Source organism: Cyrtonyx montezumae, unplaced genomic scaffold (genome assembly GCF_038088225.1).
Source record: "Cyrtonyx montezumae isolate F1298 unplaced genomic scaffold, pur_monq_1.0 scaffold_7, whole genome shotgun sequence".
In the NCBI taxonomy this organism is placed as follows: domain Eukaryota; kingdom Metazoa; phylum Chordata; class Aves; order Galliformes; family Odontophoridae; genus Cyrtonyx; species Cyrtonyx montezumae.
The window spans coordinates 29,184,454-29,204,076 of NW_027072078.1; the positions used below are offsets into that span (position 1 = coordinate 29,184,454).

The window sequence follows — 19,623 nt, forward strand, 5'->3', positions numbered from 1 at the left end:
CAACAAAGCATGGAAGAACAAAACCGCATCTGACAAGAACTATTCTCTCCTGAAAAGGTTGGCGCTGTGGGAAAAGATGGATACAGCTGTGATAATATGGAAGAATTGAAATTGGCCAACCTAACGTTGAAAATAAAGCTTAGAGCATAGTTTGATATAATTACTCATTCTTTGAACTGCAATAGAATATGCAAAAAAACAACTGTGGATCAGAAACTGATTATGTAACTGCAATCACAGACTAAATACATATAATCTGTCCTTGTAATTCTTATGGAGTGTTCTTTCTGGGATAGACATAATGAATTATGTAGACAGACTTTGTTCAAGATATACTTAAGCTCCGTAATTTGAATGAATGTTAAAAACTATGAGATAATTTCATCCCAGTTACCAATGTTGCACTGAGTGGAGTGGCCCAGGCCAACACAGACCAAGGCTCTGCAGCTGTCTCACAAGCATCATGCTGACACTACACAGCCTAGTGGGGGAAAGTGATGAAAATATGCTATACTGGTAAAAGTGTAGATGAAAGTCTACATACACTGGAGGTTTCTTGTACCAGAGCTGTATTGATCACGCTGATAAAACTTTGAAAATGCTGAAAATAGAGCTGAGAAACCAGTGTAGTTTTTGTTCTGTTCTGTTTTGCTTGCATGTTAGCCAGCTACTTAATGCTACAAACTCCCATTGCAGAACAGGCGATGGATTTCCACCACATAAGCCTTTGATCTACTAAAAGCCTAGAACTTGTTTTAAGCTCTCATACATGCTGAAGAGACTTGTTTCAGGATAAATGAGATGGCTGAGGAAGCATCTATATACATACTGACAAAGATGTGAGCAACAGGAGATACTAGCCAAAATCTTATATGTCTTCAGCCAGACAATTCACATAGGGTAAGTGCTCAGAGTGCTCAGGCAGTAACTGATGTAACACCTATATTGTAGGTATAACTTGGAGATCTGATGAGAAGATGAGCTGTGTAGAATCACTGAATCACAATAATCACTGAGATTGGAATAGATCACTAAGGTTATTTTGTCCAGCCATCTATCCATCACCCCCATGCCCACTAAGCCATGTTTATCAGTGCCACAAAAAGTGAGCCAACAGGCAGGTAAAAAAAAAAAAAAAAAAGCAGCATAAAAACCTGAGCATGTAACCAAGGGAGGGTGCAGAGACTAAATTCCTGTTCTTGAGGATGGCTGGGGGACTTCTGACAACAGAAGCCACTACCACCTGTGTTCCTCACTACAGAAAATAAAAGCACACAAAAATTAGCAGGTAAATTACTCTTAGAATCACTTATTAGGTATCCTTGCAGAAGAGACATCCATCTGACAATTTAAGTCCACAATAACATCTTTGGTGGCAAAGCTACTATACCAATGAAGCTCAAAGTACTGGTCACCAGGATATTGATCTTCTGGTGAAGAGTCATCAAAACAACATTTTACAGCAGAGGTCATGGGGAACAGTACTTCTTAGTGACAAATACATATTCTTGGAATTATTTAGAATGAGGTAAAACTGGAAGATTTATTGTAAGAGAGGGAGAAATTAATTTCAATTCATCTCTTGGAGTATAGATTATGAACACCCCTTACCTCATCAAGGCATCTTTCATACTGTTCTCTCTGATTTTCATTTTCCAGAGCCAGTGCTGAATTCTCTGCCTACAACAAAGAACAGTAAACAAATAAATACATAAATTAATCAACACGTATGTTGAAAACATAGTGATTCAGAAAAAAACTTAGGCTGCTTACTTTGTTCTAATCTTCAAGATCTAGAGTACAAAGCACCATATAATTTTGTGTGATAAATTCAAAATGGCAGAATCCAGTACATAAATTATGAGAAATCAACATATGTTTCTACATATTATGACTTGAATTTAGGAATACTATCAGTATTGGAAAAAGGAAAATCTCTTAAATGGGCTGGACACAGTTGCATCAGAACAAGCTTCAACTAATTTCCTTCTAAAGACTGAAAAACTAAAACAAGACTCAGGAAAGCTCTCTGCCTCCTATGCATAATTTCACATCATGTAACCATAACACCACAGTCACTGCATTCAGATAATTACAACTATTATACAATTTACATTAATTGTTTCATTTTAGCTGTTCTGTCAATCTACAAAAGCTTAACAAATGCTGTTTCAAAAGAACTGTGGTTATACAATACAACAGCTGTAAATCCAGTTAACATTTATAATTTGAGAGAAAAATTTTACGTAATTTATTGTATGGAAAGATTGTATGAAGAAATATACACTTATCACTCCTATTTTAAGAAAGGTCAAAGATTCAGCAAAATGAAAATCCTAAAGTCCACTAAATTGAGTTATTCAACAAGAAATCTAAAATCAGATAAATTATAAAAATAAAATCAGGAAGGAAGAGTAAATGTATGCAATTTTCCAATTTACCGAGAGAGAGAGTAAGGAATAAGAGGCAGTTAAGAAAGAAGGGCATACAGAGTTCACTTATTTACAAGTGTAAATAAACAACAGTGTGGAATTTGTGCTTTATCTTGCAGTTACAGTCAAAGCTACCAAAGGTGGTAAAATGTTTGGAACCATATTTTCCCGGTGCTTCCTCCCAACTGATTCAGCTATTCATGGCTATAAAAAATCTGTGGGTGATCCTGCAGGGAGCACTGTGAGATGATGGAGCAAAAAATACAGATGCAGAATTAAGTAGCGAAGTAGAAGCAGAGCTGCAAAAGCAGCAGTAAGAAATCAGAAGCTGAAGACATCATCACGTACAGTTACCAGTTTGCTTTTACAGATGCATTCCAGTAGATTGATTGATAAAAATAAAGAGATGATTGCTACATAAAAATCTATTTCTGTGAGTTAAAGATCTTCAGATGTTTTCTCTATGACTATCACCTTAAAATGTCATCCAAGATAAACACTTCCTATTGTTCTGAGGAAACCATTAAAGGATCAATCCGCTTGCCACTTTCTCTCACTTGTGGTATACCTGAAGGTTTAATTTTTTGAATTTTCATTTTCACTAACATAAAAATATACTATGTGAATAGTCAGAAAATAGTTGGGGCAGATAGCTTCCATATGGAGATGTCTGAAAGAACTACACTTGCACTATACAAAGTACACAGAGAAATCCTCATTGTTTCTCTTACTCCATTTTTTAATCTTTAAATGCTGTGAGGTTTTAAAATGGAAGCAAAGCCAGCTTGGATGGTTAGCTGAATCTCCAATTTCAGCAAGCTATTCCTTTGCAAATAGGCTACCAAGAGTAGGAAACCTGAACTTGACAGCATTATAAACAAATGGTATGTTTCTTCTCTAATCAAGGCATAGTAGAAACATCTGTATAATAAAACCCTTTTCACAACAGTGGCTTCAGAAGTGTAGGGAACGGATCTAATGCAGTCAGTGTTTGCTCAACCTCAGTGCTTCTTGATTGCTGAACAAATCATGCCCACTTATTTGGCATTTTTGTAATGAGAAGTGGACTAGGAGGGAACACTTGATCGATTTTGTTTAAGATTCTGCGTCAGGGAAAACCATGGCTTGATACACAAAATCACTCTACACTGCAACTGAATACTTGATAGTAATTCACATTCCCCAAAAAGTATTCATTTAGAAAATGTTTAATAGCACTTGTGGTCTCAAAACCCTGCCTCCTCAACCAGATCTGCATTTCTTTATTTAAGAGAAACCACTATGTTTTGTCATTGTAAGCCTACTCTTTTTCCACTCAGAGGGATCAGCCCTCCACCAGTACTGCACATCCTAGGCAACCTCTGCCAGTCAGGCAAAGTAGGTCTCCTCGGAGAAAATCCCTATCCCATTTTATTTTCATGCCATGCTTTCTCTAAGCTAAGCCACAATAAGAAGCTCACACATTTCACAGCATGAAAGCTGTTGCACCTATAGGCAGTGGAAGGGAAGTACTGATTACTGTGCCAGTCTCTTCTATCCATAACCCAATAGGGGACTATTGCAAAAAAGCTGGATTACTGAGGAAGGCACTCTCAGAGATACCACCTGATTTCCACGGTGATTTCTGGTTGTAGGCAATGTGACCATCTAGGAATTCTTATATGTATCTTGTGTTACACAATGTTACTTCAGCCTCACGAACACTACTGAAGATGCAGCCCAGCAAACTGCTGCAGACACTCAACGTTTTGTCTCCTACAAATGTGTTCTCCTGGAGTATCATCCTTTCAGCCAGAAAGACCTGTGGCATAACTTACCATTAAATGAAACACTGCATGGGGCTTCTGGATCATTACAGGTACAAGGATCCTACAAATATCAAAACCAAGGCACTTTCTAGTTCTGATTTGGAAAAAAAAGACGTTTCCAAAAGCCTCTCCAAACAATGGCAATTTAAAGATTTCAGTCAAGATTTGAGTGATGGTAGACAGCTTTCAACTGCCTTAATTAGAGACAACTGCAACAGTTGTGAGAGTGAGTTCATGGAAAATCAATTTGAATGTGAAAACTTCAGATTACTTTGTATAAAACAGAAGTTGCCTTTTATTGACAGTGCTGCATGGTACATCACAAGAGACTTTGTAAACTCTGACTTTAATCCTTTCTTCAGGAGGGAAAACAGCACCATAGGTGAAGATGTGTGTCAGCTAAGAGTTCTCTTTCCTTCACAGATGCTGAATAAACTTATTTCCACCTATTTGCACATATATTTGCACCTGTATTCCCACCTATTTCCTATTTTATCTGATACACCTGACAGTCAGACTGTACACTTGAAATACTGAGGTTCACTCCTGCTGAAGTCAATATTAATCTGCTGTTTATTTTCCATGATTGCAGGAACATATCGGACAATAAGAAAAACTATATTTGTTTTCACATGACACAATGTTTCCAAAAATTCAACTATTTTTCCTTTGGGGTAGGAATAAGCAACTTGGTTCACAGTGTTTCTTGATGCTATAGAAGAAACAAGGAGACAGAAGGCTGTCTTAGCCTGCTTCTGAGAAGGTGGTACTATATTGGATTAGTAATGGCAGGCAAATTAATTAAAATTTTTAAAAAGTAAAATGGTGACGTTAAATAGCTATAGGTCCCCTTTAACACCAGGGCACGAGGAACATCCATTCAAGCAGTACAATCACCTAAACGTCAAACACCTATTGAAAGCATCTTCACTTGAAGTCTAAAATACAATTTCCACCATACCCTGAACTCTTCTGTTAATGAACAGAACACACTACAGCTTTTTGCCTCGCAAGAAAAAAACAATTCCCTCCATTAACACCACCAGAACAACAGGAATTGCTGCCTCCGAAAAGGCTTTCAGCAGCAGCAGGCTCTGAGCTGAAAAATGCTCTGCTCCTTTACAGCTCAGCATTTTTTTCCTGAGTTTATATGTTCAAAGCACAAGATACCCTCACTTGCATTGACAATGTGTGGCACCTTTCAGCTAAATAATGGTAGACTATAAATAGCTAAAGATCAACACGCTTATAACAACTATTCTCTTGTATCAATACAGACATTTAGGGATGATTATTTCATTCTCTCCACTTCCCTTTCAACTATTTTAGAGGCTTAGAACAGGTTTAGCTGCCTACTAACTGTAACTTGTTCAACACTTAATGGTGTTTATTAGAAGTGGCAGACATGTTGCCATGTCTGAGAACGAGACATCCAGGTCTCCTATAGCCTTGCTGCTACAAGTGGCACTTGAGAGGACAACTGTCACTGCAAAAGCTGTTTCTGTGCACTTCACAAAAGGACTGAAATACTTAAGACATGTTTTAAAATGAGATTTGGACTTACTCCTCTAGAGTTTTTCAAAAAGCTTAATCTTAACATTTGTGCCCCTTGATTTATTAAGCTGGGAGAACACTAACAACATTTTGTTGTCTGGCCTGTTGCGATGTGTTACGAATTAGGGTATGATGGGTGCATTGGGGTCCTTGAGTGAAGAATTATTTCATGTACCTGTTAGGGAGTCTTCATCAAGTAGTCCTCTACACTTTTATAGCCACAATGAAATGAATTACGCCGCTGAATTTTCTAGCAGAAGACAGGAATAAAAGAAGCACACAGAAACAGAATTCCTTATTCAACCACCATAGAGACAACATGAAAGGATGGGGGAAGAAAGAGAGAAGAAAGGGGAGTAAGCATTTACTGTGCACTAAGGGAAAAGGAGATGAAGGTCTAAAGGTTGTGTGTCAAGTTAGCAGCTCAACGTTCTTTGAAGGTACCATCAATAAAGGTCAAGAGGAACTAAGTTATGACAGTGAACTTTAAAATCTCTGACAGAACGCTGCAACACCGGTTACCACGTGCAATTCCTTGTTATTCATACTTAGCCATTAGTGCATTTACAGAAAGGTTTATTGATTTACACACACACTCATTTGTCATGTCCTGTGTGGTATATTAATAGCTGTCCAACCACTTCAGAAGCGCTCAGCAGCTTTTTTCATGCTTTCAGCCTCTGATTTTGTATACTTCTGTGGTCATGGCTGCATACAGCAAACTATTAGAGATCGAAGCCTGATGCTGGTACAAGTAAGTAGCAAAGTCTTTCCACAGGTCCTTATGGCATTTTTTTCTGCTAAGCTGCCTCTCTAGGAAGAACTTACCCAACTGAATCACTCTGTATCTTTGGTTGCAGGAAATTCTGCATTATTCTGACCACTGTACACTGAAAATTTATCCTTTGAGAGACTGAACCAGCAATAACACTTCCTTTTCAATTAGACAGACTGCCAGAGAAAAACTCAACAGCACCATTTCGCTGGTTAGAAGTACAGAAAATTACACCTTTGTTTTTAAATCAACATAATGATAAGAACAACAGCCTTAATTTATTCTAAGCAGTACAGAAGCATTTCCACTGGCCTCTTTCCAGTGTCCTTCATGTTGCTACAGCATCTCCTTGCCAGCAGCGAGATGGGAACCACCCCTTCCAGCCCATTCACACTGTTTCCAGCTTCACCTTTTCCACAGTGGAACCACACTGGAGCACACAGAGCATCTCCCTCCAGATTTCTTTTCAGTATGACACAACAGTCTTTTCTCTTCAGACACACTTACATGATTTGACATATTTTATCTGAAATATCCAGCCAACACTCAACTCAATTAAAATGAAACATGATGAAAGCAACACACAGATTATTTTATTTAAATAACAAAATAGAGAACCATAAGAGATTAAACCATAATTCTGCCCATAAAAAGGCTGCATTGAACCTTTCTGGCCAGTACTAGCTGGGATTATTCTTGAAATTAAATTTTTTGTTATTCTCTTTTAAATTCTTTACTGACACAAAAACAGTGAGGTTAGAACCAGCCACCAACAGATCTTAAAAGCTGTGCTAAATTATAGCTGAGCTACTAATAAGTGGGGCTGTAGCCTCAGAGAGAGTGCTGTAACCTTCTCTTAATGTATGCTAGAAATCAAAAGGCATTAATCTAACATCAGAAAGCTAACTACTTAAGACCATGCAAAACTTGATTTAACTGTTTCTAAGAAAACGCAGCCCAAGGTCAGTGCAGCTGCATATGATGCTTTACAAATTACTGATGAGCTGATGCACGTATTTAAACATGAATTTACACTGGAAATCATACTTGCTTTAAAGGTCACATAGATTTCATTCTGACAGAGCTTAAAACATAGGACTGGCTCATTTGTTCTGCAGATGTGGAGCAGATACATGGAGACCTGGACCCAGGCTCCAGGTCAGGGCTCATCAGCACTGAGCTCCCTCCTGCCTGCTCCCATGAGAAGGGGCAACAGGTGCTCAGTGGTGAAGCCCACTTCTGGAAAGAAGGGGATAACTACAATCTAATCCTTCAAATTATGCTTAAAAAAAGTCTGAACTTCAGCAGCTGTATCAAACTAAACCAAGTGGTTCATACACTGCTGATGAAAGTGCCCCCTAAAATATATGAAAAATAAAACAACACCTTTATATCCCCACAAATTATTCTGGGGAATCTATTAGAGGGCTTTTTCTCTTTTTATTTTTTTTAATTTTTTTTATTTTTTCCCCCAGAAGTTGTTGCTGGAAATTTTTAACTTGTTTAAGAACGGTAATATTTGTCTTTTTTATTTCATTTGATTCTAACACATTTAAGAATGACAAGCCTTTAAAACCTTCAACATTTTCTCTTCTGACACCACAGAAATGTCTGGAGTTGACATTTTAAAGAGAAGGTTAGGAACATCTCTAGCAGAGCAGCCTGCATTGTAAGCCCAGGCTTATCTTCCAGCAAATAAATACCTAAGCTACTAACAGATCTATCAATAATAGCTTTGTCTGTTTACCTGCATGCAAATTGTAGCAAACAGCAAATTCTAGCATTATTTACTAAGACTATAATAGACTTACAATATGCTCACAGCTGATGCATTGTCAATACAGACTTTTGAATAAGCAAGTAAAATTATGAAGAATTTTTTTTTTTTCCCAGAACTCTTCCAACTGATCCCAGACAAAACATTTTTTTAGGACAAGAAGTAAAACAGAGATAAATGAGCACCGACAGGAAGCATAAAGCTGTGTGTATTTCCTGTAGTTAAGATATAAATGGTATTCATGACAGGATGCTTAATTTGTATATATGTGATAAAACACAGAAGTATGAGCGTGGAAAAACCTCAAGTCCCAGCAGGACTCCTGTTTTTTATCATTTATGCTCTGCACAAAGCAACTGTGCCTACAGCAGGAGGTTGGAATTAGGTGATCTTTAAGGTCCCTTCCAACCCAAGCCATTCATTGTAAGCACACCCTGGCATGAAGCACTGCTCTGTGCAGAGGGGACCAGGTGGTTACCACCTGAAAACTGTGCTCCTTGTCTGCCTCAGGAGAAGCAGCTGATGATGACACAAAGTAAATCACAAGCAAGAGAACGCTTCTTTCTCACAGCCAGACAAGCCCAAGAAGCTATTTGATACAGAAATGTTGGCTTGGGCAGTCATGAAAGGGGAATGCTGGAGCTCGTTCACCCTTCCCATCCATTCTCCCCCATATGGGGATCCCCCTACAAGCATGCATCTGGGGATGATGGTACAGGCCACAGGGACATCACTTAGATGTGAGATCTAAGAGAGAAATTTTGTGTATGTGTCATAAAAGTGGTTTATTTTATAATTTTCTATATTCACATTCACTGATCTTTCCCCTTGCAAACTCTGAAGCTCATTCTGTTTTTTCCTCTTATTTGATTTGTCCCCGTTTATAACTCGACATCCCTGAACAACTCCAAGGCTCTCACTCTACCAGATTTACAGAGCTTCCCCATGTAATATTAACAGGCAGTTACTGCCTCCATCAAAGAACTAAAAATAAAATTCCTTGTCTCTGAAAAAGTATGTCATTCTGAAATTGTAACCGAAACTCAGATTCTTACAACTGATGTAGGTAAAGGCAAATAGTGTGGACTTGACTCAGCTTGAAGGACATTTGTTGTTTACTTGATATTTAACCTACAAACCAATATTTTTGTACTCAGAACTCTGAAATTAATTAATATGATCATATTTCTTCAGTTGAATTCATTTCTTTCTATTTTTCCTGGCAAAAAAGCCCAAATTCTTCAGGGAAAACTCTTAATTCTTTGAAATTAGTAAAGAGCAGTTGAAAACCTTTCACAGCCTATGCATCCAACACTGAAGCTTGACGGAAAAGGTCAGGGAAACCATTTTCAAATGAAACATTTGCTTTCATTTGAAAATAAACTTTTCGCATAAGATTTAGATGAGATTTAAAAGTTACACTGATATATATACACATATTGATACACAAATATTTGTGCAGTTCAGATATTTGCAGGGCTTTAGGTCCTTTGAAAATGATTTGTACAGCAATCATTTTCATTAAAAGATTACTCGAGTAAAAACAAAATACAAATTCTTTTTAAATAACATAAAAATCAGATGTCTAGAAAAACTCACATACTTTTGGGACAGTTTTTCAAGCAACAAGAAAGGCAACTTTAGAATTCTATAGAACTTTAGATAGCGTATCCTTCAAACCTTTGCAGTTTTGACCAGGAGGTTACTGACACAGTCACAGTTTTCTATTTTCTGTGATTCCATTATCTACACCTTCCTGAGAAGCGCACTCTCCTCCAAGGTTAATCTAACACAGAGCATGAAAAGAATACAGCATTTCAGATCTATGCATGACAATTATTCTTTGGACAATTTTTCCTATCAGAATCCATTTCTTATTTTTCCCCACTTGTTTATCTGGGATGTTCATAATAAACACAGTCAACAGTATTATCAGTTCATTGCCTTGGGAAGCAAGTATGGAAAAGAAGCCCGAAAGACAGTTTGTCTTTAGAAGACCCACCTCAATATCTACTTAGAGGAATAAGACACTAAGTCCTTAAGCGTGTTTTCTTCAAAAAGTGGAATCCACAAATCTAGCTATTCTTCTTAGAAAATACAGCATAGCTTTCCAAAGTTGGGCAGGGCGCACTATAATATGCAATTCAGAAATAAAAGTAATTTCAGAACCTAGTTAATTTAAAAAACAGTGACAATCTATTTTTCCTTAGAAAAAAAAAATAAAATTATGATCAATGTAACCAAGTAGAAAACTTTGAAATTAAGTTGAAGAAAGATAAGAATTTTACATATCTTTATTTAGGAATACTTTTTAGATTTCTGGAAATTCTATTTATCAAGATCAGCTTTTCTCTTTTAAAGTTTACTTGCTTTATTATTATTTTTTTTCTAGTATCACCAGAACAAGCATGGAATGAAATTTCACAGGTTAACACAAGCAATGACTCTCATGCTTGAACTGGTACTTCCAGGGCTTTTCATGTACCTGAATGGAAGGGATGTTAATAAATGATGGAAAAATGCAAACAGGGATCTAAAGTTGGCGATATCTCCATGGAATACCAACACACTCAACACTCCCCACCCTCAAGGAAATGTAGGAACTGAGAACACGTGAGATTTATAACAGAAAGAGAGGATCCAAAACTATCATGGATTCCTGCCTTTTTTTCCTGTGTATCTTTGAATGTATAATAAACAATACCATTCGCAGTCTCCTGTAAGCACTTATTTTGCTGTTCACTGAAAGCTGAAGCAACAGATGTTTTGCCTTGTCTCAGAGAAAGAGGATGCTGAATTTTTATTAAAAATATATTTTTTTCCAAATTATTCAAAGCCTTTTCCTTTTCAGTTAGTTAAAACAAAAATAGTTCTATGAACTGAAGTAATTTAATCTGACAGCCTGGAAGACTCTGATCCCAGATGCTGAAATGTCACATCCATTGTCTGTGTGATGGGAAACTCCTATCAGGTCCCTGATATCCAATGATTCCTTAAGTAGGCAAACCTGATTTTTCTTGTACAAGTAAATATGTATCATTTCTAATAAAATGGGAAAAAATATGCAAGTGGTATTCCTTTTGCATCAGAGTTAAAGAATTACATGATTTTATCATTGATATAATCAGAGGATATTTTTAGACATAATAAAATATAAAATATGTTATTTTCCTCCTTTACAATGAATTTTATTCTATTCCTTTGAAGTTAAAAGGTTTCCACCACAATACGCTATTAATGTCAAACATTTCACAAGTCATAATGTATATTTATAACCAGTTTCACTGTTTTTAAGTACACTGGAGCACTGAGTTATTTCTGAAGGCAATGTTTCCTGCAATTCTCGTTTTTTCATCAGAAGTCACCCACAAGTCAACAGCCCCAGGTTTAGAAACGAACTTCTTTTGATGACTTCAGTTATGTCTCTCCCTTCCAGGTAAGGAGGTGAGAAGCAAAGCAAAGCAGAACAAGGTAATGGTTCACTGTGTTATAAACAGCCCCTTAAACCATACAGTGTGCACAAATTGTTTTGTAGCCAATAGCTAACTTCTAATAACTGAATCACAACACAACTGTTCATTTCTTGCTAACTGAAATGAAACTCAGACTGCAAACATTAGCTTCTACCTGCTGAAAGCTTTTAATGTTTTTCTTTTTCTTAAAAGACAGAGGAAGTACCAAACAATGCCCTTACTGCACACAGTCGTATGCAGTGGGCTGAATTCTGCATGGACATTTGCTAAATGTTCTGCTCATTTTATTTTTAATCTTTGAGAGCAAAACAGTATATTTGCAAAGTAATTGCATTTTGCTTGACGGAAAAACAACACAGACTCCAAATTCCATCTATTTAAAAAGTTTCATTAGCTCGGAGTTCCGAATGCTTTTCCTGCCATGCAGACCACGCTCACTCCAGAGAATGAGAACCCCTTAGAAGCTGCCTGGTGTGGCAGCCTCCCATTTATCACAGGGAGGTGCACCAACTCTTGTCTGCTTGGCTTGGCCGAGCAGCAAGCATCCTCCTTAGGTGACCTTTCTGATGACCGCACCAAAATGGCCGTGACCAAACCTTGCATGGCTTTGGAGCCAATGGATGCAGTTTCAGTTAGAGGGAACTGGGAGAGGAATGCCAACCATACGGGGCTTGACCGTACGTGGTTGTAAGAGAGGAAACACCTAATTGTTTCTTAAATGCTACGTGTATTACAGAAAGGATATTTGTTAACGTGCAGCGTTAAGTCACTTGCTTTTTAAACGTAAGAATGGAATATGCGTCAAGTCAAATTCTGAGAGATTTGGAGGTGCTCCACTAAGAAGCTCAGGCATAAAAAGTGCAGCAGCCCAACAGCCTGACTCTGCTCTACCTAACAAGCCAAATTCACATCACACATGAGTAAGCACAACTCCAGTGTTGCCACTTGAACTGCACCATCCTGCACAGGTCCAAATTTGACACAAGATAGCCAAATATACTAGCACTAGTATCAAGCACGAGGAAATGTTGCTGTTATCTTATTTCAAGCTGCTGTTAGAGACCGGTATCAGTGATTAATCCATTGGCCTAAAGGGAAAACGTGGAGAAAAGAACAAAAATAAATCAATGTGTGAAATACTATGCAACGTAATATATACCCAGGATCGATCATATTACTGCTCTGTCAGTACAGTCTGGAATTGGGAAATATCCCTGCCTGGCAGAGGTCATTAGCAGGGCAAATCGGTTGCTTAAAAACATCAGAAGTTCTCAGCCCTTATTTCTATTCAATTTCTCTGTGAAAAATAAAGTTTTATCCTAGTATTAGCATGTCCTTTGTTACAATGAACTAAGAATGCCTGGCCTTACCCACATAATTCAGAAAAATTTTGAATAGTTACCCTTGGGACACTGTGAAGGACAAAATATTTGATAAAAAAAGAATACGAAGAATGCCAGCACTGGAATAAAAATAACAACAATAATAAAAAAAGCCTGCCCCATGAAGAGGAAACAAGAAGACACAAGCTGTTTCCTTAGCACTGAGGTTAAGTCAATACTACACCAAGCAGCTCTGGAAAGATCTACTAAGGCTGGCTCACAGGTTGCTAAAGTATTATTCTGCCAGGGCTAATACCCTGGATTTCAAGAAAAGTTAATTAGTCCCAATGAAAATGATGCTTCTGCTACCCGTACTATCTTGCCTGATGGGCACGGCATAAAAAGGGTATTTTCTAGAAATTTTGTGTAACACAGCTTCTTTCTCTGTTTCACTCACTCTACTTTAATTAAATTAATGTATGTATTCAGTGATCAATTACCTTTACATGGAGCTGGAGAGACATTACAATGTCTAACAGAAATGTCTTTGTGATAATATGGACCAGATTTAAGGTTACAGAAAGAACATTAATTGATTATTTAAGAAAAAGAATATTATAATTATCATTATTGGTAATTGAGGTTAAAGTATAATGACATCAATATAGGATGGCTGGAAATTGTCAAGAAACAAGCAAAATACTTTTCTCAAGGTTCAAAGCAGCTAACTCCATCAGATTTAGAAGAAGAAAAAGAAGGAGCTACCAGGAGGCAGAGAAGGAGAAGCATTACCTGTTTGGTCGCATGACCTCTTCACTGAAAAAGCCACCTCAACTATAAGCCAGTAAGAGGAATGCTAACCAAGAAGAAATGTAATGCAGGAGAGGAAGATTTCAGCTTCTCATGGAATACCCAGCAGTTTCATATAACAACACAAAACTCAGATCCATTTTTCCACCTGATCCGAAACTGCTATTTCAGTACGTTTACCTAGGACTTTATCTAACACAATAACCATTTATTGATATTTTAGCGTAAGATTTGTTAGTTCCTTTATTTTTTTTTAATTTATTGAAAGAAACACTTGCTCTTGCTCTTATGTGCTTCCTCTTTTTAAAACTTTTTTTTTAAAAGCACTTCAATACTAAGACCAAGACTGTTAAAATCAGACCGATTTTTCCTGAAGAACATGTCACTGTTGGAAGACAATAAAGAAACCTGGAAGCTCATGAAGGGGAACAGCTGTGATTACTAATTGAACGCTTCTCTCTTCTAAATAACATCTAAGCCTTGGCCTCATGTGCATACATACTAACCAGAAAGCATGTGTTGGAAGGCACATTTATCCTGGGTACTCCTGTAGAAAGGGAAGAAGCTCTGCCCTCTAGATGGCATGATGCACCTGCATATCTATGCTGCAACGGCAGAACCCTGGCAGGCAATTTAGTCCCTCCACCTGCACAGGCATGACCATGGGCACACAGTTCAAAAAGATGAGGTGGCAGTTCTGGGTCTCAACAGAGAGGTGACAGCTGCTCACTGCTCAAAGGCAGAGCAGAGGCTACCCCTGCCTAGGACCCAGCGTGAGCTGTCTGCTGGGAAGCAGGGGACAGGTGCTCAGCCTGAGAAGAGACGGAGGCTGTCCTGGCACCATGGGAGAGGGAACTTACAGCTGGCAGCAATGGGCAGCTTGTGAAAGCCATTAATTCAAAAAACACCTGGGGGGGAGAAAATAGATTGTTTTCAAAAAAGAACAAACCCCTCCTACGTAGCATTTAATAGAATTGTATACTTGAATCAGTCAAATGCATTTTAAAGGATACACATGCATGCAGGTATAATGTATCAGTGAATGTAAGATCACATTACACTTGCACATAGCTTTTTTTTACTGGGACACTGAAATTACATATTTGGTTCATGGTTATCAGGCATGTGCAGAACCACTACCAAAAAACACAGCCATGTGTAATGGACCAAAATCAGACTATTCCATATTTAATTTATTTATTCCCTTTATATATTTCTAACTATTCTTCAAATCTGTGCTTCTCAACATGACAGATTAAGCAGATCTAAAAATAACTGAGTATTTTATGCTGTAGATTATTAAAGTGGCTGCATAATAAAGCTAGTGAATACTGAATTTCACAAGTATATTAACCATTAAGTTTTCACATGTGTAGTTAAATGTACATCCAACAGCAGAGCCAAGCCCACACCGTGACAGGCACTTATATGATGCAGGTCAGTGTAGCTCAGATAATTCTAGTTAATTTGAGTGTAACTATGGCTGCCCAGAATCTCATCTGTAATCTCTAATTTTGTATTCCTGCAAGATGGAAATCACTACCAAACTAAGATAAAGTTGATCTCCATATGAACCTCATTACTGTTTCATCATTTAACATGACCAGTGAACAGAAATGTAAAGATGCATTATTTTTTCTATGTAAGAGTTGTAAGAGATTCAGTCCTAACAGCTGAGGTAAATTGACTGGGATTTCCTATGGAGCCAGTAAAGAAGGTCCACAGAATGCAGGCTATTCTTTGTAGTGCTACTTTGACACAAACTGCAGCTATTTATTTAGCTTATGAAGTATATGACTTCCCTACTGCCAGCCAAATTGCATGCATTAGTATGCAAATTAAATAGAAGATGTGATCCTAAAATCTGTTACAGAGAATTTTTCCTCTGAAAAAAGTGCCACCGTGAAGGATGAGAAGGCTTCATAGAAGGGGCTTTTTTAGAAGCCAGCCCACAGTACACACCTGATAGAGACTATTTAAAAAAACTCCTGAGTCCCACTCTGAAATGATAGATGTGTTGGAACAAACACAGTCACCTAGATCTATAACATACTGCTGGAAAATCTCATTTCACTCAGCAAGGAGAGTGAATTGTACCACACGCCTGAAAGCTATAAAAGGTAAGTTACATTATCTCGTGATTATGTGCAAGGAGGCACTATACATGGAAGGAAGGGCACTCAAAAACCACCATCATTTAAGTTATAAAAGTCAGACTGAAGTATCAGATTCCTTCATTGCAGCCTAGCAGGGACTCTTTGCAGAACATGGTTAACATTTATTTCAATAGAGAAAATTTGACAAGCTTAATAAAACCAAGATGATTTTCCTTGACTTCCACGACTTACCCTTTCTCCACTGCCAACACCTATTTCTCAGTTCTTCTGGCACCAAATCATTATTCCTGTAGACATATTAATTATTGTGAACTATTCAAAGAGCGTTTGTTACATCAGCCAAGAAAGAACCACACAGAAAGAATACGAACTCTATCAAAAAAGCTATTGCAACCATTCAGAATATGGTAGAAAAATCTGAATTTATAATCTGCTCTTACAATCAACACAAGAAAATGCAGCAAAAACATTTGAATGTTTTAAACTCAGTTCTCCTTAATGTTTTGTAAAAATTCTAGAGCTGAATACATTCTCTAGAGGATCCTGTAGTTTGCCTGTGATTTTCACATGTGCATGCACCATTACTTGGGCAATAATGAACAGTACAGGTAAACTATGCAATGTTCTAAGCAGTATCCTGACTCAAACATCAATGTAAATTAAAAATTACATACGAGAGATTTTTTTGAACCTGGAAGATGTTGGATTAATTCCCCTGAATCTTATGCCTATCAACAGATTAGGAAGAATGTAAGGTCCTCGCTCTATCTTTCTAATGTGGAATATCTGGCTCAAATTTAGAAAGCCATCAACTTTTATTAAAACCTAAATTCACTGCATAAAGAAGCTGAAGGAGAAAAAATCTGATATGCCTCAATATTCCTTTCACTACAGAGAATTACATGACAAATAAATGCAGTTTTATATACTGAACTCTACAAGCTTCCAGTTTTAGAAGTCTTTAGAACAGGAATATTAGTTTGAAGATATTGTGTTGATCTGTGAATTAGCAAACTTTGAAGGAATACTACTACCTAGGAATCTCCTAACAGGAAGCAGAGTCAAACTGAAAGACTTCATCTGTGATCTTTTCACCAGACATCAAAGACTCAGAAGCTCAAAATATTGTGACCAAATCTAAAGTATTTTATTTCTGAACTGCTACTGTGATGCTTCATGAGAGATACAATTTTCTTTCTTTTTTTCAGACTTAGAGAAGAAAACAATACCAATACCATCTGTCAGTTAGACTAAAATCACCAAGAGGCACCATGTTTGACTTCAGAAACTAAGTGCTTTAAGCTTTCATTGAAAACTAAGTAAAAAATCAAATAGGCACAGCCTCCCCATGCCTTTTCCACCAGTCATGGAGGCAATAATTCAATGTACAAATTAATATTAAGGCACTAATTTCAAGAGATGGAAATGTTTGGTGGAACAGCCTGTCAGGAGTCTCTCTGTAATGACAGTAGCAAACAGTTACCACAGTAAGAGAGAAAATCTTATCTCATCTTATCTTTTACTTATCATCTTATATCATCTTATCTCATACTAACTTAATACAATTAGTCTACCCAGAAGGTTTCTGTTTGTGTTTACCTTCTTTCACCTTTTTTATCTTTTTAATTAACATCTCAACTGACAAGGTGCAATGACACTGAAAGCATTTCAGGGAGTGTGCCATCTATGAAACTTCATGCACTCATCTGCACTTTGTAGGATGGATGAAAAAGCTGCAATGGAAGATATGAAAGGCAGGAAGGTTTGGTTTGGCACGAACACAAAGGCAAGGAGACAAAGATAGCAGCCATGAGATCTGCTTCTCAAAGGCTGGAACAATTGAGCCACTGAAGACCTGCGATAGAAGAGTTCTAGCATTCTGCATGATAGTACTTATTCAGGTTTCATTTGAAAATTTACTCATTTCTTGTGATACAACAGCAGTTACACAGTGCTGTTACCAGCAAGCAACTAGAATAAACTGGACTGTATTTGAAAGCAGTGATACGAGTCAGTGCTGAATCATTATAAGAATTTGTGTGAGTTTGGAAATAAGATTTTTCCTGCTTCATCTTCTGATCCCTAGCTAATACAAAAAAGAAAAAAGAAAAAAAAAGTTCTTAGACACAGCTCAGAAAACAAATTATGAAATTCTCCTAGAGGAAGGAAGATTTAAAAGTAAAATAATCCAATAATTAGGATTAAGTTGGTTGGCCTTTGGTGACTGATCAGCACACTGAACCAAGTTATGTGAACGGTCAAGGCACTGGGCTGGATGATGCCCCTGGCTCAGTCAGATTGAATGCAGGGGCCAGAACAAAACTGACTGCTACAGAATATTTAAAGCATTGCTATAAAACATTTAGAAGTTGCATCATTTTTAAAATGCAGTGAAGTGATTCAAATTCCCTAGAAGTTAAAGTGAAGCAACAGCACACACAAAGTTTTTCTAATAATTTTCAGAAACACGAGTTCTTTGGCCCTAGATAATGCATGTTTTTTTCCATGAAAAATGGTACAATTGTTTATTTTCTTACCAATGTACATTGTAGTATATAGAATATGAGGAGGAAAAAAAGGAAAACCAGGTAAGAGCAAAACAAAATCACACTGATAAAGAATAAAGCTCTCTTCTCAGTACTCAGAGGGAAATAAGTCACCTTCTCCTACCTCCTTTTTATCTCTGTTTGTTAAAAGCACATCTTTCTTCCTCTACAGGGCAGTAAAAGCACAATATGGGAAATATTTGACATACTTCCTCATTTGTTTAATGGTGATGATACAAAGGAAATTGCCCACTTAATATTTTTGAACATTTAGCTTATTATCCTTGAGTGATTTTTCTCCCAAAAGTTCAATTTATTAAAACAAAACACATCCTTCTATGATGAACTGCAAAAGGGCAAGAGGGCAAACTTCTATAATTAAAATCACAGCTCTCTTCTAGCAAATACAGGTTTTACTCCAGCTCAGTTTGCTGAAACTTATCAGAGTCCCACTCACAAGCAGAGTTTTACACATGGATTGAGCTTTTTATTTGATAATTTAAATGTTTAAATTTAATGTTGCCATTCCAGTGGCTTGCAATTTGATGCAAAGATGCACGGTTGTAAGCAGCTTTCAGTAATTAGTTTTCAGGACCAATGGAAGTTGTGCCTATTACAGAAGAACTGTAAGGAAAGTAAGGACATTCAGCAAACCAAGGCAACCACACCCTTGCTGGCTATGCTTGTTTTAATGGTCATGTATATGCTGTGTGTTTAGCAAGCTGTTAGCTGTGTCCCTTCATAGGCTACAGTGAGCATATAATCTCTTTTGAAGAGTGGAAACCTACCCACAGCAGAGAGGTTGGAATTAAGACAGCTTTTTAGATCCCTTCCAGCCCAAGACATTCTGTGGTTATATGAAACCACCCCCACATAATCAGAATTCACAAATTCCCCATAGCAAGGTAATTGTACACTGCACAGGTAACTGAGAGAAGTGGAATAGGACTTTGTCTGCAATCACAAGAGGCATGCACATTCAGACATGAAACAGAATATGTTCTAGCAG

The 19,623-nt window shown here is 37.3% G+C and overlaps 1 protein-coding gene across 2 annotated transcripts in view; it reads right to left on the bottom strand.

Moving 5' to 3' along the window:
* The window catches only part of NCKAP5 (NCK associated protein 5), a 332,220-nt gene that overhangs the window by 84,883 nt on the left and 227,714 nt on the right, over positions 1-19,623 (bottom strand). For both annotated transcript variants that reach the window (XM_065750319.1, XM_065750320.1), the window contains one exon: positions 1,612-1,680. In XM_065750319.1, the coding sequence (XP_065606391.1) occupies positions 1,612-1,680 (69 nt within the window). The remainder of the gene's footprint in view (positions 1-1,611; positions 1,681-19,623) is intronic.